This window comes from Brassica oleracea, chromosome C4, assembly GCF_000695525.1.
Source record: "Brassica oleracea var. oleracea cultivar TO1000 chromosome C4, BOL, whole genome shotgun sequence".
Lineage (NCBI taxonomy): Eukaryota > Viridiplantae > Streptophyta > Magnoliopsida > Brassicales > Brassicaceae > Brassica > Brassica oleracea.
In genome coordinates this window covers 3,017,733-3,042,633 of record NC_027751.1, presented here as the reverse complement: position 1 = coordinate 3,042,633, position 24,901 = coordinate 3,017,733, and the positions used below count along the sequence as shown (strand labels likewise).

At 31.9% G+C, this 24,901-nt stretch overlaps 2 protein-coding genes across 2 annotated transcripts; both read right to left on the bottom strand.

The window, feature by feature from the left end:
- Nucleotides 1-993: 993 nt before the first annotated feature.
- Nucleotides 994-3,685, bottom strand: LOC106340559. Its single transcript, XM_013779419.1, has 7 exons — nt 3,536-3,685; nt 3,349-3,435; nt 3,049-3,264; nt 2,787-2,948; nt 2,633-2,686; nt 1,477-1,623; nt 994-1,365 (listed from the first exon to the last, which is right to left on the bottom strand). Exons 1-7 carry the CDS (start codon nt 3,683-3,685, stop codon nt 994-996), a joined length of 1,188 nt encoding a protein of 395 aa, XP_013634873.1.
- A 3,185-nt stretch (nt 3,686-6,870) lies between these two features.
- On the bottom strand, nt 6,871-12,402 carry LOC106337850. The gene is made up of 6 exons (XM_013776959.1): nt 12,317-12,402; nt 11,694-11,820; nt 11,517-11,603; nt 11,378-11,437; nt 10,790-10,951; nt 6,871-7,242 (listed from the first exon to the last, which is right to left on the bottom strand). Exons 1-6 carry the CDS (start codon nt 12,400-12,402, stop codon nt 6,871-6,873), a joined length of 894 nt encoding a protein of 297 aa, XP_013632413.1.
- Between the last annotated feature and the right edge of the window lie 12,499 nt (nt 12,403-24,901).

The following is a 24,901-nucleotide window of genomic DNA, read 5'->3' as shown; positions in this document are numbered from 1 at the left end:
CCCGAAAGGTGTTTGATGAAATGCCTGAGACAATTCTCCTAGGCTTTTAGTATACTTTGCCAAAGACATTTGTTGTTAAAGATGCTAAGATAGCTAATAGACTTGTTAGTAATGATTGCTTTCATATTATTCAACCAAAGACATTTGATGTTTGAGATATGTTAGCAAATGAGCATTCATCTAGACATAGAGCTTGCTTAGAATTGTGTCTAGGCTTAAGGTTGATAGTTTGATTGATCATTTGCCATCCTTAGTTTGATACTTGATCACCCAAGGTCTGATCCCTATGCCCATGAGTTCTCTTTTCCCTTAGTCAAGAAAATATCATTCTGTTATTGATTTCTAGTTTTAGTCATAGCTGAAAACACATCTAAATCATTGGTTGCACTTAGATTAAGTGAGTACTAGCATTCTCGGTGCTTTAATATCCCTCAGAACTGGTTCGACAATCACTATACTACAACATTTGTCTTAGGAGCCTTGAAAACTCCTAACATCAAGATACACTTCCATGCTTTGTAAATTTCCGGCTTTTACTTGTTTTCTTGCGTCAGAAGCAACTGATAGGTCTAACCAGTAGAGATCACACAAAAATGTTTAGGAAATCACCACACAGAGTTCTAAAAACTGTACTACGAAATATTATCTAACCTGATCATAGCAAGTAGACAAAGACAGAGATATATTAATAGATTAACAAAACCAAATATTAAAACAAAAAAAAGAGTAAAAAACAGAGGAGTTTCAATCTTCGTCACCGGTAGGTCCTCCCTCTCCAAAAACCTCATTAGGTAGATCAAAAGCAATTAGCTATAAACTGAAGATTTTATCAAACATCTCATTATTATCAAATTGCAGAAATGGGAAATTTCGAAAAGCTTTCACACACATATAAAACTTCAACAACATGGATGTATCATACTCGCACACTCATATTCAAATACAGAAGACTATGTAAAATATACTCCAAAGTTTTGAGCACACAGATCCAAATCAAGGGCATTTGGCGTTCCGCCCAGAACCACCATAGAAGAAACTAATCCCCCAGGCAGTTCCATTACGTCCTTTCTTAATGCTGTAACAGTTCTCATTGGTAACATCAGAGTATAGTCCTTGTGGTTCTATCAAAGTATTGGATTTATCAACTATCATAAGATTCTTGAAATAGCTCGCCTTTTTAAAACCTTCTTTTGCAAAATGCCCACTTCCCATTTCCGTGCTCGTGTGTTTCCCACCGGTCTTCTCGTTAACGATTTCACCTCCCCAGTCAATGTCCGTAGCTCCCTTTCCTAGAGAACTGAATATCTTATCAGGCCAGTAGCCGACAACCTCTTTGTCAACCTGTAGCCACCAGCGATCGACGTCCTAGATATAATCGACAATCCATTTTGGGTTGAGATGCAGATTTAATAACTCACTTATATCACATTGTCAACCAAATAAGAAAAAGAAATTGTATATATTAGTATTCAGTACCTTCCATATCAGTATGGGAAGCACGTGTTGAACACCTTCGTATTTTGAGACGCTTTTATAGGCTCTACCTACAGTGATACGATTGCTCGTTTGAACGAAACCTGGGCAGTCGATGTTGTAGCACCCTGTCTTTCCGTATCCATCGGCCTATTTTTAAAAAGCAAATATATTCCATTATTATTATTATTTCACATATTCGTGAATCCGCACGAATCAAAATAAGACACTTTTATATCTTTTTTATTTTTTATTTTTAACAAAATAAAACAGACTTATCCATAGGGTTCTTTTTTGAGTTTTTCAATAATAAATTATAATTTAAAGAAAAAATATCCATTAAATGACGAGTAGTGGTAAGGGTTATGATAAGGTTCTAATCTAATCTATTAATTTATTATTTAAATTTTTATTTGCCATAAAAAAGTCTGTTAGAACACTAGCTAAAAATTTAACAAAATATCGTAAATTTATCCATATATGATATTTTTTCTAACAGAAAATGATATAATTATAAACAATAAGATTTCATGTGTTGAACAAAAAAATTCCTATAAAATCGAAATACGTTTATACTATGCAATTATTGTTTTTACCATATTTAATCTAAGCCAGATTTTATAGTAAAAACAAAACACAAAACTAAAATATAATACTTTAAACAAAATATATTTTAAAATATAATATTAGCTAATTTAATTTAGTCACATAAAATATTTCAAGAATACAAACTTTATAAATAAATAAAAAATTGTAATAATTCATATAAAATTAATTTTTAAAAGTAAATTACTAATATGATGTTACATTTTTAAAAAAATAAATAAAATAAATGGTGAATATCTAATTAGTACAATTTCATAAAAATAAATTTCAATATATAAAAAAATTCAAAAAATATTTATATACATAAATAAAAATATTTTATACTTTAAAGATTATTTTTTTAAAACAAATATATATCCGCACCGTACGTGTGGGTTCGACTCTAGTGGGTTCTTATTTTTGAGAAATTTTCATCTAACATCTCTTTTTATTAATGGAGATGTTCTAAGCTTTACAAAATAACAGTCAAGTTAAAAAAACTAATATCACTAGCTAGTGAGCCGTTTAAATGATTAGCTTTCTAACATGTTCGGGGCAGAAAATGGGAACTTACCGTCCAGAACACAAATAATCTTAGATTCTTATCACCAGATATTCCTGGATAAACCTATAATTAAAGGCAAACAAAGGTAGTGCTAATTAAGATGTTTTGCATATGAATAAGATATAGTTAATTAGGATCGAGGACCAACAAAGAAGTACAAGACCTGAACACCAACTTCAATTGTGTTAAGCTTAGCGCCAACTCCAGACGAGAGCCAAGTCTGAGCTAAGCTGAACTCGTTGGGTTCTTGAACTTTTGGTTTCCAGATATTCACTACAAATTGTGTCCCGAAATACTTTCCTTTCTTTGCCCTCATGATCGCGTACTAAACCAGCTCCAAAAAATGGGGAAAAAGGTGTAAATTAAGCCACGAGAGAAACTAGAGAGCTAGTGTTTAACACAACGACATTATATAAAAGTTGTACCTCATGAATACTGCTTGAACCATATAAACGGATGCCTGGAGTCATCTTTTTCCCAAAATTTTCAATGGATCCTGACCGTAAGATATCTTCTTTCTTTATTCTTCTTATCGAAACTGTATTTTCTGGGCATATTTCATTCTTGTGCCACGCCTGAGTATCATTTGTATCATTCTTGGTGTACGTAGACGTACTTTCCGGTATAAAGCTCGGTCTCATCTACGTGCGTAAACTTGACGTTTCAACATCTATCATCATGCATGTATATATTAAAAATAAGATAGATCGTAAATGAAGTCAAACCTTGATGTTGTGGTTTTTAAGCAGAGGATGATCAAAAGCTAGTTGACTATGTATCGGAACACAATCTATTATATCTCCATCTTCGCACTGTGACAAAGTTTAAAGTGAAACATTCAACCTCATGAGTAAAGTTTTCCCACGAATAATAAGAGCATTGAGTTTATGAATGGAATTTGTATAATATAACCTTAATGGATATAAGAGCATGCTTGTTGAGCCGCTTCAAAAGTCTTTCTACTTCGATTTCCTTGTGATTGGAGAACTCTTTTCCATTGACACAAGGAGATATTATTACCCATATCATCATCAGTGCTACCGTGAAACCGGCCATTCCCATTATGGTTTATTGTAATCCTTAGAAACTACTCTTTGGTAATTTTTTGGAGTTCCTATCAACTACAAGTGGAATATATAGGATTAGATTGCTCAGATATTTTATAAATTAGGAAACTAGGAGAAAAAAAATTAGTGGTTACATTAACACTAATGAAAGTTGACTTATGACTTCAACATCGTCACAACCCCCCCATGATATAAATATCATCAAAGCAACCACGTTTCTCTAGTTATACAAAAGTTGTTAATTTGTACTTCCATGTGCATATATGGTCATAGACTCATAATGCATTCATATATACATGTGTATGTATACATTTTATATAGTTAATAATTTAAAACTGTTCAATAATTTATATGTATGCAACGTATGTGACCTGTAAACTACCAAGTAAAATCAATGAAGATATTGATCAATTAGTTAATCATATCATATTTTGTGATGAAACGCGTAACTTGATCAAGCAAATTGCTATCAGAGGCGAATTTATAAATTTGTTTGGTACCTTTTTGTATATTCTAAATATCTAAACGACATGATATCATGTTTCATACGTTTCGCTACAAATATAAATGATATACCCTAAAAATTGCACTCTAACTATGTGGAGTACGAATTCCTAAACCTTAAACTCTAAACGTCTACATACACAAAACATAATCCATAAATCATTGGACAGGTGATTTTGAAAATAGAATTATATATTATGTAAATTTGTGTAACAAACCATATCATTTGTGCTTAAACAATAGAACATATATCATTTGTATATATAATAAGGTTTAAAAGAATATGATTTGAGACCATTCAATAGTTAGAGACCAAGCCAAGATATGAGGATACGAACCAATCGAGTTTTGATTAGAATAACCAGAAAATGGATTAAAAGAAACCGAGATAATCGAAAGTGAGAATTAAAAACGGTTTAGGGAAGCTAATCATGCGTAAGTCATGTCAACAAGTTTAAAGAAACTTAATAGTTAATGTCTTGTCACCATTGATAGTTAGCAGGATCACCATTGGAAATTAGTGAGCCAATCAAATTATAACTTTTTCAGTTAAACATGTTCTCGAATAATAGTATGATATACTCGATGATTTTTGTGCATAATAAATATTTACAAATTAAATAAATCAAATAACTGATTAATATTTATTTCCCTTTTTAAATAGATTTGTAATTTATATGTATGATAAAATAAATAAAAATATTTTAATAACATTATATTTTTATTTCAGTGATAATATATATAATTTGTTAACGTATTTCCCTTGAACATATTGGGTTGTATCTATTGTCATCTGTTGGTCTAAGCCCAAAACTTTTGAGCCAACTATAAAACTTTATTTTTCCTAAAGAGCTTATCTTCATAATCTAATCATTCCCATGTGAGACGTTAATGTTAAAGCTTCAACCAATATATCTCAATCAAATTTTAGGAATTTGTTGCCTCTAAATCTATACGTTAACTTGTTGCATGCCTAAAGCATGAGACTTACAATCTTTATCTCAAAGGCGGCACTGGTTATATCTACTCCAAAATAGACAAAGACAGAGATAATAATAGATTCACAAAGCCAAATATCATAAGAAAAGAAAAAAAAAACAGAAGGGTTCATGTGGTCATTGTTTGCAGAATTTAAAATAGTTTTTGGTTTCAAATTTTGAAAAAAAAACTTTCTTAGCTATTCAAGATTAATATTTTTTCTTTTGTTTTTCTAAAATCTATTTGATTTACCAATCATGATAAAATATTTCATTTGTAAAAAATATGTATGTTTTCTCACATAATTGTTTGATATATTCATATTATTAAAAAAAAGTAAAGAGCAAATAAAATAACATGGAGAAGAAAAATAAGATGAAAATGGATTAATGGTTGAGATGTATTAAGGGTAAGAATTTTAATATTACATAATCTATAAAAAAAATACTCTGATATGAATATATATATATATATATATATATATATATATATATATATAATGGTTATACAAATGCAAGTACTCTTTTAAATAACCACTTATTTTACTTTCTGAAACCAAAATCTACATTCTAAACTCTAATATAAATATTATGAAAATGTATATTAAGAAACTATGATTAGTTTAAGAAACTTAACTAGTGTTTTTATTTTGTATAATTTATAGATATTTTATAGCTGAAATTTAGTATAATCTGTAAAAAATATAATAACTTGCCCAAGTTTAAAACAATCAAGTTAATGCATACAGTCATCACATAACGCTTTTTTTTTAAAGAAGAAATCATCACACAGAGTTTAAACAACTCTTACGAAATATTCTCTAACGTGATCATACTAAGTAGACAAACACAGAGATGATAATCGATTCACATAACCAAACATTAAAATGAAAAAGAAACAACAACAGAAGAGATTCAATCTTCATCACCGAACCAGTTCCGTAGGTCCTTCCTCACCAAAAACCTCATTAGGCAATCCATTAATAGTACTCCTGAACATATTCTTTAGACTATCTCCCACAACAATCTTCTCCACACCTCTAATCTCATCTTCACGACCATAATCAATCTTTGGTCCCCAATGTCTCATATAGTTCAACCACGCAGGCTCCTCCACTTCTTTCATATACTCAGCCGAAACAACACTAAACCTAACCGCAGTATCAAACACCTTTTCACTCTTTCCTAATCCCTACATAGTCTCTGCCTTGCAACACAAGTCCTGGTTTAGCATACATTGCATGTCCGTTCAAAGAAGCGTAAGCCACAGGTATGTTTCCACCACTTTTAAACTCAATCTCAGGAGCGTCGATCCAGCTTCCTTTGCTATGTTGTGATAGGTACATCCTCTGTAACTTGCCGCTGAAGTTACTTATCCGGAGAGTGAAATGTTCCCAATCTCCAATGTGTTCCCCTGTTTTCCCTAACGGGATTGTGACGAGCTTGAGCTTCAGCTTGGCTCGTGAAGAGCAATTAACTTAAACTGAAGGTTTTATCAAACACACATATTATTATTATTATTATTCAAATCACAGACATGTGAATTTGAAAAGCTTTTACACATATTATTCAAGGACGCAGATAGTATTAACCGCAGTGAGGTGGCTTTATTTCTTAAAGTTATAACCCTCACACGTTCATATTCAAATACAGACAAATATGTTAAATACTCGGAAATCTTTGAGCAAGAATAGCCAAATCAAGGGCATCTCTCGTTCTGGCCAGGACCACCAAAGAAGAAATTAAGCCCCCAGGCAGTTCCACCATCTCCTGCCTTAATGTTGTAACAGTTATCATTTGTAGTCTTGGGGAAAACTCCTTGTGGTTCTGTCAGAGTATTGGTTCCATCAACTGTCATAATATTTCTGAAATAGCTAGCTTTCTTTACACCTTCATCTGCGAAATGACCACTTCCCATGTCGGTGATCGTGTGTTTCCCACCGGTCTTCACGTTAACGATTTCACCTCCCCATTGAACTCTCGTAGCTCCATCTCCTAGCGAAGTAAACAACGCGCCAGGCCAGTAGCCGACAAGCTCTTCACCAACCCTTAGCCACCAGTTTTCGCCGCTCTAGATATAATGGACAGTCCATTTCGGGGTTGAGATGCCGATCGATATAATTAACATAGGGGACAGACAAGTCAGTTATATCCCATATTAATAATGAAATTATCTATGTTCGTATATTTAGTACCTTCCATATAAGTACAGAGAGCTCGTATTGAACTCCGTCGTATTGTGAGACGGTATTGTATGCTCCACCTACAGTGATAAGACTGCTCGTTTGAACGAAACCTGGGCATTTGGTGTTGTAGCACCCATTTTTATAGGCATCGGCTTATTTTCTGAAAAATAAAAAATTCTATTATCGTCTGTAACTTATTGGCTTTAATAATTGTCTCTATTTAAAATGTAATAAACAATCTAAATCTAAATATTAATCACAAGATTCTAAACCTAACTTCTACAAAAAAAACAGTCAAGTTTAAACTTTTGAATGATTAGCTTTTTAATATGTTAAGGATAGAAATGAGAACTTACCGTCCAGAAAACAAATAATCTTGTATTATTATCACCATATATGTCTGGATAAACCTATAGATTAAGATTAAGGAAAACAAAGGTAGCGTTAGTTAAGATGTAATTTAAAAACTAGATCTTGATCCGCACAACCGTGCGGGTTTTTTTTTATTTATATACTAAAATATTTTAGTTTATATAACAAAATTTATCAATAACTTAACGTAATTTAGTGTTATATATTATGTAATTCTATAATAGCTATGTTTATGTTGCTTATATATTATTACTATAAATTTTGTATTTTTTTAACAAATATTATTTTGGAAACTTTATTATGTAACAATATTACTTTACATATTTTTTTATTTTAAATTTTTTTGAAAGCAAATTAAATTGGATCTATATAGTAGAAAATATATTTTTTGAGATACTGTAAAAAATTTATTTTAAAGAAAAACTATAATACATTGTATTTCAAAATATGTTTGTAGTAAATATTATTTTTGAGAAATACATTAAGTTGGATAAAATATCTTCTTTTAATTTGAAATAGAAATGAATATTTCTAAAAAAATATTTGTACATTTTATTTGTGAAAATTAATCAGTTTAGATCGTTATTATAATTGAATATATAATTATAATAATTTATATAATTTTACATATTCATATATAAATCAAAACTAAAATATATTTTAATTTCTAATTATAGTTTATGATAACTAAAATTAAAATTAATTACTTTTGGATATCAAAATTTAATTTGATTCCGAAAATATTTTAAAAAGATTTTTTAGAACTTTCTTAAAAATATTTATTGTTATTCAATTAAAAACATAAATATTATAATTAATTCAAGTAAAATTTGATAAAATTTTAAAGACTGGTCCAAATGAAAAATCACGCATGAAAAATTCATCAGTACAGTATATATATATATATATATATATATATATATATATATATATGAAAAATATTATATATTTATCAATACATGTTTGTTAACACAACATCTATATAAATATTGATACATGTATAATGTATAACATAATTAATAATAATAACATTTATTATGAAAATACAATAGTGTTAGGATTTTAATATTTGATTTGATTTTATTGTTTGCATGGTGAAATTCTAACATTATTTTATTTGCATAATAAATGTTAATTGTTATTATTGTTAATTAGATCATATGCAGGTATTAACTCTAGAATAATTAAATGTTATTATTATTAAGTAGATTATAAATGGTTATATGCAACTATAATTATATATTGATGGAATAAATATATTTTCAAAATTATCCATTATTAATAATATTTTGATGGAATAAAAAGATAATTAAATATCTTGTTACTGTTATGAAAATTCAAAAACAATACTGTAAGCAACTTTTTAGGGATGGTCCATTTAAAATATCACACATAAAAGAAGTCATGATTTCTATTTTAATAGTATAGACTAGATTCTGACCCGCCCTTCAAAGGGCGGGTATATTTTTTGTTTTTTTTTTGAGAAATTTAATTTTTATATTTGTGTTTTAATTATGTTTGTGTAATATTAATTTAATTTAATATATTTTGTGTAATATATTTTGTGTAATATATTTTTATATTAAATATGTTAAGTTGCATAACTATACACTCGTGCCATATACATTTCATAAATTATTTTTAAAATTTATTCTTAAAAATTGCAACATATTATATTTTCTTATTAGTTACCTAACATAATTAGTCAAGAATATTCGTATCCAAAAAATTTGACTCAGAATCGACTCGGAAATCAAAGTATTATATTCTATTAAACATATATATACTCGACCGATTCTTAAAGTGTTATGTCTGAAAACCAATATCAAATCCAACCTGCACCGAAGACCGAACAATTTTTTTGAAAAAATGTGTAAATATTTTTTTTAATATATTCTATTAAATATATACAGATATATGTAAATGTGTCAATATGGTCTTAACTAAATTTAAGTAAAATCACATTTAATAAATACCTTCTAATAGAATAGCCTATTTAAAACCCGTTAAACTAAATGAGTTTATATGAATATTTATTTCTAATAAAAGTCCACTTAATTAAACCCCGTTAAAACCTATTTTAATATCATGTACTTTGTCAATTGATAAACTTAATGTATTTGTATAATATTTAAAATTTAAATAAATTAATGTCTTGTTTAATAAATCATAATTTTTTAGGCTGAGATGTAAGTTATGTTGTTTGTACAGTGATAATTATTTTTGGAAAAATGGGTGTTCAGTTGTATTGTTGCTATAAATATATGTTAAATATGATTACAGACCTTAAGTTGAAACGCTTTTATATTTTTTTTATAAAATATTTTTATTAAATGTTTTATATCGATGTAAACAGATTTGAATCATACATGGATGGAACTGAATAGAGTAATATATAAAAATTCGCTTCAAATTTTTTAATATAAATTATATTTTTTGTCAACTATATAAATTATATATACCATTATTATTAGGCTTGTGTAAAACTGCCAAAAAGTAAGAAGCAGTTTTAATATTTTTATTTTCGGAATAAACCAATATTTTTCAATAGAAACAATTCAAATTTATTTGATATAATTTATAATTTTGTATTTTTCTTGTGTTTTAATCTATTCTTATTTTTTTACATGGGTAAAAAAAATATTAGATGATAAGAAACCTGTTGTCAATCATATTGTTCCGTTGGTGAGTGAAGAATAAGATTACTTAGCATTAATTATTAAGTATATATTAGTCAACCAAATATTAGGCATTTATTTCTTCTACACACAGACATTATGTACCGTTGACTATCCGAGAACTTTGGGATCATAACGGAGGTTACAAAATATTTATGTAAACCGGTCAAACTATTAAGGAGTGGTGGTTACTTTCGAAAAAAAAGATCATGTGGTGGTTATTTTCGAAAATTAAAAGGGCATTTCAGTTATCATATGAAAAAATATGTATTGTTGAAATAATTGTTGGACTCTACTTTTATCAATGGATCACTGCTGTTTTAACAGAATAGATATTAACAAGATTTAAGTAATTAGGATGGAGGACTAAAGAAGACAAGACCTGCAAACCAGCTTCAATTGTGTTAATATTAGCGCCATGTCCAGACGCGAGCCAAGTCTGAGCCAAGCTGAACTCGTTGCTGCGAACTTCTTCTGGCTTCCAGACATTCACTAGAAATTTTGTCCCGAAATACTTTCCTCGCCTGGAGTTCATAATCGCGTACTAAAACAGCTCCAAAAAAAAGGGGAGAAGTGTTAATTAAGAAACAAGAGAAGCCGAGTAATTGACATAAGGACAAAAGGCAGACCGGCGGCCTCTAGATTTTAGAGTCTTATAAATATTTTAGTAAAAAAAAAATAGTACAAATTTTTTTTAAAAACAATTTGGCAATTTGTGTTCTAAGAAAATAATAAGTTAGAATTTATATCCAAGTATATTAACTCAAAATTTTTTTTCTTGAGATTTCACTTTGGTTATGTCTGAACGTCTCTGATGAAAGGTGTACCTCGTGGTTGTTACTTAGATTATCTTCGGGGACGCTTACTACAAGAAAACACGCCGAATTATCTTTGAGCGTAAGATATCTTCTTTCTTGGTTCTTCTTATCGGAACTGTATTTTCTGGGCATCTTCCATTCTTGTGCCACACCTGAGTAGGATTTGTCTTGGTGTACATAGACGTACTTTCTGGTATAAAGCTCGGTCTCATCTACATGCGAAAACATGATGTTTCAACATCACCATGCATGTATATATAAACAAAAGATAGATCGTAAATGAAGTCAAACCTGGATGGTGTGGTTTTTAAGTAGAGGATGATCAAAAGCTGGTTGACTATGTATGGGGACACAATCTATTATATCTCCATCTTCACTCTGTAACAAAGAATAAAGTGAAACATTCAACCACAGTACAGTTTTCCGCGAATAATCAAAGCAATGAGTTTATGAATGTGGAATTTGTACCTTAATGGATTTACGAGCAGGCTTGTTGAGCAGCTTCAAAAGTTTTTCTACTTCGATTTCTTGGTGATCGGAGAACTCTTTTCCATATACACAAGGAGAGATTATATCACCCCTATCATCATTAGTGCTATCGTGAAACCGGCCATTCCCATTTATTATGGTTAATTATAATATTTAGAACCTGTACTCTTTAGTATTTTTGAAAATTTCTGTGAACTACAATTGGAATTTATAGAAGTAGATTGCTCAAATCTTCTACAAATTAATTAGGAATCTAATCTATTAATTTAGGATCCTATTTAAATCTACTACTAGATTTTGATCCGCACTTTAAAAGTGCGGGATTTGTTTCCTTTTAAAACTAAATTTAAAAGTTAAATATTTGTTAATTATAACCTTATGTGTTTAAGACTATCAAAATAGAAACCTCAAAACGGGGCTCACCCAGGCACGGAAATCGAGAAAAGCTTTCAACATTCTGCCTAACCCCGTCACCTCCTTTTACCCAGCAGACTTTCACCTTCTTGGGGAAAAAGTTAACGCACCTTTCCGGGATTTTTCAAATTGTCTCCCTTTTCGGGAATTATCTTTTGGTAACTAGCAAGGTCTGAGCAAAAACCCACCGGGCACTTCCCCCGACCCAGGTCGGGAGGACCGCCGCTGCTTGCCTACCTCCGGTGATGGCGTCTGACAACCTGCTCATCTTCATCGACGATACTAGCGACTGCTAAACCGTAGTTTGGATACTTTCAAGGGCTTAAGCTGGTATCTTTAGCCATCTTCCCCAACAAGCTCCAAATCTTGTACTGGTGATTACCAATATGTCCACCAGAAGACTTTCTGCGGTGGAGAAAGGCAAAGGAATCGCCACCGAACTGTATCAGGCTCCAAGGAAGGCGAGAGTTCAAGTTCAAGTCCCAGATTCTTCCTATTTCATCCAAAAGCATTCCCTCACCTTGATTGGAAGAGTCACCAATCCATCTGCCCAAAAGGTGTGGGCTTTACTACCAGTTCTCACAGAATGATGGAGTGTTGGAACACGACCTATCGGCTCTGACCTTGGGCAAGGAATGTTCCAATTTCAGTTCAGCTGTGAAGCAGATCTGCTTGAGGTCCTCGACAAAAGACCTTACCTCTACGCTAAATGGATGCTTATCGTGCAGCGTTGGGAACCGTCTATAGCTCCAAACTTCCCAAATCTAATCCGTTTTGGATAATGGTTCAGGGTATCCCCCTTCATTTATGGACGGAAGACATTATTCGACTTATCGGTCAAGACATCGGAGTATATGAAAAAGCTGAAATAACCACCTTAGTGGTACGCATGAGAGTCCATATCAACGGCCGCCTACCATTGATCAAGAGTTCGGTTCTCGAGCTGTCAAACGGGGAAGACATTACTGCTTCACTTGTGTATGAGAAGCTTGATAAACACTGCACTTACTGCCAGCGTTTGGATCATGAAAACAGAGACTGCTTAAAAGCAAAAGCGGATAAGAGAGAAGCTCTAACCATTGCAGTGAGCATGGCTGATAAGTCACAGAGTGCAAGCTCACCTGGGAGGCATCCGCAAGGAAACCAACAAAGAAGAACCAACTCTTACACTGTTCCAGAGAAATCAGAGGAGAATTGGAACAACATAAAGGATCAAGAGGACTGTTACTCCCAACGGTCTCGATGTGATGATTATCACAAGCAAGGGACAGGAAATGCTAAAGTAGGCTATGGAAAAAACATAGAGGAGAGGACGTAGCTGAGGAAACGGTTCCACCCATACCAACATCAGCGTGATGAATATCATGCCCCCTCCCGCTACCATCAGCCTCGAAACATGATATACCGGGAAACCCAAAGGTCTTCCCAAGACCCACTTAGGATGCCACCTCCGCCCCCACCCGTCGAAAGAAATGAGAGAAGAGCTGATGGCCACAGAGAAGAATCAAGCGCATCAAAAGTAGCGCAGCCCATTTCTGCAAGGGGGACTCCCCTTCGAAATGATCAGCTTGAGCTTCCTCGAGAAGTTGTTGACGAAGCTTTGGGAGAATTACGCGAAGCTATGACGCAATACACCCTATGTGCGGACCCTACGGAGAGTGCCGCATGTAAAGAAAGAATGCGTAAAGCAGAAGAGGAGGGAGATTTTGAGGAAACAGCCATTCAAATGGCACGCACTGCCCTAGCCACCAAGGCAGCTACATTTGAGAAAGACAGACCTATAGAAAGTGCAGAGAGAATTCCTGATTTGCTCCGACTGGGATCACCAATCCTCACCCCTGCTCAACAAGGTGACCCACAGAATGATAGCCCCCAACGGACACCAGCCCTCCTTCGCCTTGGACATTCAGCGATCCTGCCATCACCAGAAGCTAATCTGAAGAAGAAGGAGTCAACTAGGCGTAAACCAGGCAGACCCCTGGGAAAAAGACAGTTCAGAGCAGCCCAACGAGTGTAGCAGGTCCCAGTCTTCGAAAGCGCAGAGTCTTAAACCCGAGGATCCCCTCATGTAAGCGAAAACTTCAATAGACCTGGGGATTCCCGGGCGGGCGACAGACATAGAACAGACTCAAACAACTCAGATAACCAACCCTTATGCAAGATGATTCCTGTGACTACAAAGCGCAAGAAGACGGATTTTCCGAGTCCGTCAACTCACGTTCCTTAAAGATACTGAGCTGGAACTGTCAAGGTTTGGGGAATCCCTTGACATTTCAGAGACTCCGGGAGCTGAAAAAGAGCACCGACCCGGACATCATCTTTCTCATGGAGACGAAAAACCCCAATGAGTTTGTCTTGAAACATTCGAGCAGCTAGGCTATGATTTCTTTGATCTGGTCCCTCCTATGGGACATGGAGCTGGAGGCCTCGCCCTCTTTTGGAAACAGAAGATTAATCTAGAAGTGCTTGATGCTACTCCTAACTTAATGGATACTTGTATTGATTTGGAAGGGAAACGTTTCTACGCTTCATTTGTCTATGGTGATTGTGATATTTATAAGAGAAAGCTCCTTTGGAATCACCTTGTTAACCTGGCGGAGTCACGAGACTCGCCCTGGTTTATCACAGGGGATTTCAACGATTTATTAAGCAGTGATGAGAAACTGGGAGGACCCCAACGACCGGAAGGCTCGTTCTCTGATATGAGAACCTTCTTTGCTGAGGGAGATCTATTTGATATACAGCACACTGGAGATTCCCTGTCATGGAGAGGACAGCGTGGGGAACACTTCGTACGGTGTAGACTAGACAGAGCAGCAGCAAACACTAGATGGGCTGAGAGATTTCCCACAGCCACCTGCAGATACCTTGCTTACGAAGGCTCCGATCATAAGCCACTGATAACGGTTTTTGAACCGGGGAAAAAGAAAAGAAAAAGCATGTTTCGCTATGATAGAAGATTGAAAGATAACTCAGAGGTATCATAATTAATTCGGTCAGCCTGGAGGGAGGCTAGCGATTGCTCGGTCGGAGATCGAATAAAACTGATGAGAGGCGTTATCTCCCAATGGAACAAGGAGAGACAAACGAACAGCCGTCTTTTAATTGACCAGAAGAAAGGAGAACTTGAGGAGCTTCAGACATGCCCTGATAATGATATCACACTTATAACCAAGACCACAGAAGAGTTAAAGAAAGCTTACAGAGATGAAGAAGCATACTGGCGACAAAGGAGTAGGCTACTTTGGCTGAGACTTGGTGATAGAAATTCGGGGGTTTTTCACGCGGCTTCAAAGAAACGGAAGAGAATCAACGCTCTATCACTCATTGAGGACATCGATGGTAATCCGGTATATCAGGAAGGCGAGATAGCGCAGGTGATCGTGAGCTATTTTCAGGCCTTGTTTACTAGTATTTCCGGAAACCGCAATGAGATAGTGGAGCTAGCACTTCACCCGATCATCACTGACGAAGATAATGTGAAGCTGACCATGATCCCGAACTCAATAGAGATAAAAAAAATGCAGTGTTCTCTATCCATGCGGACAAGGCACCAGGACCAGATGGCTTCTCGGCTGGGTTCTTTCATACACATTGGGAGTTCATTGGCGGAGATATTGTGAAGGAAATTCAGGGCTTCTTTGAAACCGGAAAGCTGCCACCACAAATAAATGAAACTTTTATTCGGTTAATACCTAAGATCTTGAGCCCAAAAGCTGTTGCGGATTATAGACCAATTGCCCTATGCAACGTCTATTATAAGATCATCTCGAAGATCCTTACGAAGCGACTACAACCTCTTTTACCATCGCTGATATCGGAGAACCAATCTGCTTTCGTCCCCGGAAGAGCGATCTCCGACAATGTTCTGATTACACACGAGGTGCTCCATTTCCTCCAAACTTCCAAGGCAGAAAAGCGATGCTCAATGGCGGTTAAAACCGACATGAGTAAAGCCTATGACAGGCTTAATCTCGCCAAGCTCAGCTGGCGTCTACTCCATAACCCAGCGGGGCTGCTCAGTCGAGTGCTCAAAGGCAAGTACTATAACGAGGACCACTTCCTTCAGGTGGGGCATAAGTCGGTTGAGTCACATGGCTGGAAAGGTATGCTGATTGGGAGAGATTTAATTGCACAAAATGTAGGTTGGGCTGTGGACAATGGAGAGAGAATCAATATATGGACAGATCCGTGGCTCAGTCTATCATCGCAGAGATGCCCAATGGGACCAGCACCGGAACATCTCATGAACCTAACCGTGAAGGACCTCATCCTGCCAAACGGGTCCGACTGGAACAGAGCATTAATCAAACAGATACTGCCTCATGAGGAAGCGACAATCCTCAGCATAAAACCGAGAAAATCGGGAGCCCCTGATAAGATGGTTTGGCTAGGTACGAGCTCAGGAGTTTACACGACCAAGTCTGGATATTTAAAGGCGATGGAAGACGGTAATGTTCAAACCCAGACACCCACAGCTACTGGAATAGACTGGAATAACAATGTGTGGAAGCTGCAAGTTCCCCCAAAAATAAAGCTCTTCCTTTGGAAGATTTTCCAAGGAGCTCTACCCGTCGGAGACAGATTGGCGTCAAGAAACATCCTGGTGGACACAGTCTGTAAAAGCTACAGTAATGTGGAATCTATCAATCATCTTTTTCTTCATTGCGATGTCGCGTACAAGGTGTGGAATTTGGCTCCTTTCTCAACTTGCATTGATTCTAGAGGATTGATAGATTTAACTACTGCATGGAAAGGTCTCTACAAACTGGTGTGTCTCCCACCTTCTGGTATAGCTTCAGGGCCCCTAGCACCATGGATCCTCTGGTCTCTATGGCTAGCGAGGAATAACAGAATCTTTAACAACAAGGAATCTACTCCGGAGGAGATAATCACAAAAGCGGTGACAGCGGCACAAGAATGGCTACGTGAGCAGACACCAGAACCTTCAGACGTCCCAAAGGAGGTGAGAGCAATGACAGCTCCAGGAATAAATCATACCATTATGCAGTCTGACGCAGCATGGAGGTCTGATTCCCAACGAGCAGGACTTGGGTGGACTGTTATTGAGAACGAGCTTAACTCTGACTACATGGCCCACTGCCTTTATGTTCCTTCACCCTTAGTGGCGGAAGCACTAGCACTCCGAGAAGCAATGGCGCACTGCAGAGCACAGGGATTCCCTACAGCTTCACTGCCAAATGGACTCGCAGCAGCTTGTTAAAGCGCTGATTTCAAAATCCCCAACCCCGGAGATCTATGGAGTTGTCTCAGACATCCTGCTCCTCGCTTCATCCTTTCTATCTATTTCCTATGAATGGTTCCCTAGATCAAAAAACAAAGTTGCTGATGCCTTGGCAAAACAGGCTTTGTATAATGTATGTCTAGTATCCCCTAATTTGGACAATGGGGTTTGATTTCCTTTTAATGAAAGTTTGTGTTTCAAAAAAAAAAAAAAAAAACCTTATGTGTTTAATATTTGATAGCTAATATTTTTTAATTGTGTTAATGTTTTATGTTTTACAAATTTTCATTAGTGTAGGGACATAATTTACAAATCTTTATTTTTATAGTCATACAAAGAAATTTTGAGGAGTTGGTTTTTTTATAAAAAGTTCATTGTATTAATTTTTTTAGTTTAATGTAAACTATTATATTTACAAAGATAATACCAAGTATCTTTTTTCATAGCATATTTTAAAATGTGATTAAAAGAAATATAAAGAAAAATCTATTGTTTGATGATTATAGAGGCAATGAACGTTGATAGACCAAGTGGACAACATATTGAATCTTCTAGTTTTGACCCATGTTCAGGTAAAAAGGAAAAAAGAAACAGTTAAAATTATTCTTGAATCTTCTATAATTCATTTTTTCATTGCCTTGTTGTAGGGAAAAGTTGGGTGTCACATTAAGAGAGATATGGCTGTTCCCGACAAATTTAAGCTTCGTTTCTTCTTACTTCCTAAGAAACTCTATCTAACTAGGATAAGACATATCCCTTGCACAGGGTGAATTATACGAAAAATTATTTAAAAAATATAGTATGAAAAAATAAAATTTATATTCTTGATCGAATTAATATTTTTGGCCCTTAAACAATTTTATTTAAAAAAATTTGTTAATTACATAATTTGTTTACTAATAAGGTGATCCCATTTTAAAAAATATTTTAGGTCAAAAAATCACTTATCGCATAAGAACCTAAATGATATTAACATAGATATATAGTATACTTTTAATATAGATATTTATTAAATGAGGTTTCTACTCATATGATTTTATTATTATTTGCATATTTGTGTAACAAAATTTTATACCAACGATTTTTTTTAATGTGGAATGTTTAGTGGTTTCAATAATTTATAATCATTTAAAAAAAATGAAGATTTCAAAATTATAAAATTAACTTTTTAATATATGTTCAACGCATATATCAAAATATAAGTATGTATTTTTATATGATGTATAGTTTAATTTAAACGATATGAAATATATATATATATATATATATATATTAACATAAACACCCACTAAAATAAAATTATTTATTCATATGATATTATAATCATTGTAACTTATTGTAGATAAAATTTTAAACATTGATCACAAAAGTTTATGTGAGACTTTTAACAGTTTTATTAATTTATACTCGTTTTGAAATATTCGAAATACAAAATATACAAAAAAAATCTAAATTTTTATTATATGATTAATGTAATTTTGTAATTTATTTTAGTTATAAATAATTAAACAAAAGTGATAGAAAGTATACAGATTGTTAGCAAATCTTTATTATTTAAAATCATTAATTGTCATATAGATCTTAATCACATTAGGTAATTCCGTATGTTTTATTTAAGGAAAGAATATATAATCATTTCAATTTGATGAATGAATGGTCTATAATGGACATACTATATAATATAACATTCCCTATCAATTTAATTTTGGACTAACAAAATTCTCAATTGATTTTCAAACCGCCACGTAAGCAAAATTAGCATTCCAAGTACGTGACAACTCAGCATGACACTTTTTTAATTAGCACAAACTACATGTTATAACTTTTAAAATGTTTCTCTTTTAATATATAGAGGATATCTTCGCAAATGTCACAAGTATCGTTTGCTAAACCTGGTGAAAATGTTAGGATTAATAAAATATTGAAAGGCTTATAGATTGGTTTTGATCATTATTAACTCATGAACTTTAAACTGCTACATTGCTGACATGGACCCGGTGCACCAAACCTGGGTTTGAAAAGATTTGGAAAGTCAAGGTTATTCTTTCCACGGGTTGCATTTATCTGCTTGAATCTACTCGCCTATTTTGATGTATTTATAGGATTAATATTTCATCGTATATAAAGCTATTAAATGAAGAATATATATTTTTGGAATATACACAATTAGTTTTGGAAATTACTAGATTATTGGTGTGATCAAATCTTGTAAACTTGCCTAAAAAATCTACTTGTTTTTTTTCTGAACAAACAAAAAAAATCTACTTGTTAAATGAAGAAAATATGTAGGGAATATGATCGATTTGTTTTAGGATTTTTATGATTATACTCGCGCTAATATCCTCCTATATATTAATTGAGAAGTCACTTTAGTGATTTATGCTAACGTGTCACTCATAGAAACTATACATAGAATTACCTAATTCAATCTATATTTCCAAACATACAATTAAGCATCTTAAATATAGATGAATTAACATAATTTGTTTATATAAATAATTAAATATCTAGATTACATTATATAAATTGATAAGATACATATAAATACATATGATACTATAGAAGCAATTATAAAAACAGTTTTTATTATGTTTATATTAGTAGTGAATAAAATAAATCATAGATTTTAGAAAACTAATTAATGTAAACTTAATAATATTAATTAAATTTACTCATTCACTATATATATAGTATAAAAATGTGTCAAATGAATGCAAAACAGTCAAATATATAATTCTAAAAAAATCAATCATTTTCCAATGACAATGTGATATCATATATGCGTTATCACTTTTAGAAATGATTAAAATATTTTATATTTTAAAACATAAAAATTATATGGTAAGTTAATTAAACGAATATTAATCAAGAATTTTTTTATTTAATTCATCTATTAATATAAACAGATGAATTAACATTATTATATGGTAAGTCATTTAAAATTATATCATTTGGTAATTCATTTAATTTATTATATTGTAAGTCATTTAATTATATTAATCAAAGTATTTTTCACAGGATTTTCTGGAGTTAATACTATATTAATATAATTCATATAGCTTGGATTATAATAAAATTAGCATGCCTATTTTTAATAAGAAAAAAAGCTGACATAAATAAAAGAACACTAGAGAAGAATAGTAAAATATTGTGTTCTTGGTATTTTTTTATTCTTATGTATTTAAATTTTATTTGTTTGTCGAGGTACATGTACTTTTTGTGTTATTATAAATGCGAACTAATTAGTTTTATATGTTTTTAAAATGTTAAGATAAATTTAGTAAGGAAGTTCAATAAAAATGACCATTTCTACATTGTTTAAGTCAAAGATGGAAAACATAATGTAAATTGAAAGTAAGAAAAAATTATTTAAAAATTAATGAGATGTATTTTTTACGCTATAATAAACTTTTAAAATGTACGATAATAAAATTTTAACAAAATTTATACAAATAAAAAAAAATTATTTCATATAATATTGAATCTCACATTAATATTAAGTATATATGCCTAAAATAACGACATTTGTTTCTTTAAAAATTGAAATATTATTTTTTCTTATTAGTTAATCAGATTTAATTAATATAGTTATGTTTTAATTTAATTTAAAATAAAATAAAACAATAATTTAAAAGATATGTAAACTATGATTAGTTTTAATTAAAAACATTTGGTTGAATGAGTTAGTCTTTGATAAAATATTGTGATGATCATAGATAATTTAAGGAAGAATTTGTTTGCTTAACCCATTTGAGTTTTATGTTAAACACTAAATTAAAAAATGAGTAAGAAAGTGTGATTTGAAACAAATTATGAGAAAAATTGCTTAAACTACCATTTTCCTAATACATGTTTTAATGTTTACCTTAACCAAATTTATCCTTAGTTTTAAAGGGATAAATCCTACTATATATTAATTGAAAAGCAACTTAATTGAATTTTGATTATGTGTCTTTAATAGGTTAAATTTAAAAAAAAATAGTTATAGTTTTATTGGTTTTTTCCTTTTCCTGGTGATCGGAGAACTCTTTTCCATAGAGACAAGGAGAGATTATCACCCCTATCATCATCAGTGCCACCGTGAAACCGGCCATTCCCATTTGCTATGGTTAATTATAATCCTTAAAACCTACTCTTTAGTATTTTATAATTTTTCTGTTAACTACTATTGGAATTTATAGGAGTAGATTGCTCATATATTCTATAACTTAGGAAATTAGATTGAAAAAACTAGTGGTTACATTAACACGTTAATGAAAATTGACTCATGACTTAACCGGAGAAAACAAAGGTTATAAACCTCTTTGATTTTCATTGACGCAACTATGCATTAAAACAGTATTTTCAAATTTTCGAATTTTTCTTAAAATCTATGTGTTAACCTAACTTCGTACGAAAATATTGAGTTTTTCGGTAAATGCTCTATATACTGAAGCCTATGATCTTTAGTGTTGTTTTAAAATTTCTAAACACATTCTACATTTGTATTAATGTATATTAAACTCTATTTCATGGTACATGGACATCCTTTTAATTTTTTGTCAATTAATTTAGTAAAACTTCATAATACTCCCTAAATTGGTGGACTAACCACTATAAAATCGTTATTTTCTAGAAAAACGGAGATAAAAAGGTTCCAAACCTCTTTGACCTTTATCATATGATAGTTAAGGATGCAACTATGCATTAAAAAATAATTTTCATATTTTTAATTTTTCTCAAAATCTATGTGTTAACCCCAACGAAAATATTGAGTTTTTCGGTAAATGTTCTATATACCGTAGCCTATGTTATTTAGTTGTGTTTTAAAATTTCTAAACATATTCTATATTTGTATTAATGTATATTAACCTCTCTTTCATGGTACATAGGCATCATTTTAATTTTTTATCAATTAATTTAGTAAAACTTCATAATACTCTCTCAATTGGTGGACTAACCACTATAAAATAGTTATTCTCTAGAAAAACGGAGACAACGAAGGTTCCAAACCTCTTTGAATTTCATCATATGTTAGTGAAGGATGCATCAATGCATTAAAACATAAATTTCATATTTTGAACTTTTTTTCAAAATCTATGTGTTAACCCCCCCCCCCCAACCCCCAACACGAAAATATTGAATATTTCGGTAAATGCATTATATACTGAAGCCTATGATCTTTAGTGTTGTTTTAATATTTATAAACACATTCTACATTGTATTAAGGTATATTAAACTCTCTCTAATGGTACATGGACATCGTTTTATTTGTTTGTCAATTAATTTAGTAAAACTTCATAATACTCCCTCAATTGATGGACTAACCACAATAAAATCGCTAATCTCTAGAAAAACGGAGAAAACAAAGGTTCCAAACGTCTTTGACCTTCATCATATATTAGTGAAGGATGCAACAATGCATTAAAACAGAAATTTCATATTTTTGAATTTCTCTCAAAATCTATGTGTTAACCAACCCCCAATGAAAATATTGAGTTTTTCGCTAAATGTTCTATATACTGATGCCTATGATATTTAGTTGTGTTTTAAAATTTTTAAACACATTCTACATTTGTATTAATGTATATTAAACTCTATTTCATGGTACATGGACATCCTTTTAATTTTTTGTCAATTAATTTATTAAAACTTCATAATACTCTCTTAATTGGTGAACTAACCACTATAAAATCGCTATTTTCAAGAGAAACGGAGAAAACAAAGTTCTAAAACTCTTTGAACTTCATCATATTTTAGTGAAGGATACAACTATTTATTAAAACAGTATTTTCATATTTTTGAATTTTTTTCAAAATCTATGTGTTAACCCCCCCCCCAACGAAAATATTGAATTTTTCGGTAAATGCTCTATATACTGAAGCCTATGATCTTTAGTGTTGGTTTAATATTTCTAAACACATTTTACATTTTTATTAATGTATATTAAACTCTCTTTCATGATACATGGACATCGTTTTAATTTTTTTTCAATTAATTTAGTAAAACTTTATAATACTCCTTCAATTGGTGGACTAACCACTATAAAATCGCTATTCTCTAGAAAAACGTAGACAACGAAGGTTCAAAACCTCTTTGACCTTCTTCATATGTTAGTGAAGGATGCAGCTATGCATTAAAACAGAAATTTCATTTTTTTGAAAATTTTCTCAAAATCTATGTGTTAACCCCCCCCCACAAAAATATTGAGTTTTTCGGTAAATATTCTATATACTAAAGCCTATGATATTTAGTTGTGTTTTGAAATTTCTAAACACATTCTAAATTTTTCTTAATGTATATTAAACTCTCTTTCATGGTAAATAGGCATCGTTTTAATTTTTTGTCAATTAATTTAGTAAAACTTCATAATACTCATTAAATTGGTGGACTAACCACTATAAAATCGTTATTGTCTAGAAAAACGGAGACTAAAAAGGTTCCAAAACCTCTTTGACCTTCATCATATGTTAGTGAAGGATGAAACTATGTATTAAAACAATATTTTCATATTTTTGAATTTTTCTCAAAATCTATGTGTCCCCTACGAAAAATATTGACTTTTTTCGGTAAATGAAGCCTATGATCTTTAGTATTGTTTTAAAATTTCTAAACACATTCTACATTTGTATTAATGTATATTAAACTCTCTTTCATTGTACGTGGACATCGTGTTAATTTTTTGTTAATTAATTTAGTAAAACTTCATAATACTCCCTAAATTAGTGGGCTAACCACTAAAAAATCGCTATTCTCTAGAAATACGGAGACAACAAAGATTTCAAACCTCTTTGAGCTTCATCATATGTTAGTGAATGATGCAACTATGCATTAAAACAGAATTTTCATATTTTTGATTTTTTCTCAATATCTATGTGTTATAACCCCTACGAAAATATTGAGTTTTTCGATAAATGTTCTATATATTGAAGTCTACGATCTTTAGTGTTGTTTTAAAATTTCTAAACACATTCTACATTTGTATTAATGTATATTAAGCTCTCTTTTACGGTAAATAGGCATCATTTTAATTTGTTTTCAATTAATTAAGTAAAACTTTATAATACTCCCTAAACTGGTGGACTGACCATTATAAAATTGCTATTTTCTAGAGAAACAGAGACAAAAAAAGTTCCAAACCTCTTTGACCTTCGTCATATGTTAGTGAAGGATGCAACTATGCATTAAAACAGTATTTTCATATTTTTGAATTTTTCTCTAAATCTATGTGTTAACCTACGAAAATATTGAATTTTTCGGTAAATGCACTATATACTGAAGCCTATGATCTTTTGTGTTGTTTTAATATTTCTAAACACATTCTACATTTGTATTAAGGTATATTAAATTCTCTATCATGGTACATGGACATCGTTTTATTTGTTTGTCAATTAATTTAGTAAAACTTCATAATATTCCCTCAATTGGTGGACTAACCACAATAAAATCGCTATTCTCTAGAAAAACCGAGACAACAAAGGTTCCAAACCTCTTTGACCTTCATCATATGTTAGTGAAGGATGCAACTATGCATTAAAACAGAAATTTC

Excerpts from the sequence above, each read along its gene's own strand:
- LOC106340559 (XM_013779419.1), bottom strand. The coding sequence starts at position 3,685 with ATGGGAATGGCCGGTTTCACGGTAGCACTGATGATGATATGGGTAATA. Across the intron at positions 2,949-3,048 it reads GTTCAAGCAGTATTCATGAG|TACGCGATCATGAGGGCAAA; the intron begins GTACAACTTTTA and ends GAGCTGGTTTAG. Across the intron at positions 1,366-1,476 it reads TTCCCATACTGATATGGAAG|GACGTCGATCGCTGGTGGCT; the intron begins GTACTGAATACT and ends GATTATATCTAG.
- LOC106337850 (XM_013776959.1), bottom strand. The coding sequence starts at position 12,402 with ATGAAGATGAGCAGGTTGTCAGACGCCATCACCGGAGGTAGGCAAGCA. Across the intron at positions 11,438-11,516 it reads TTAAAAACCACACCATCCAG|ATGAGACCGAGCTTTATACC; the intron begins GTTTGACTTCAT and ends TTTCGCATGTAG. Across the intron at positions 7,243-10,789 it reads CAATTGAAGCTGGTTTGCAG|AGCGGCGAAAACTGGTGGCT; the intron begins GTCTTGTCTTCT and ends CATTATATCTAG.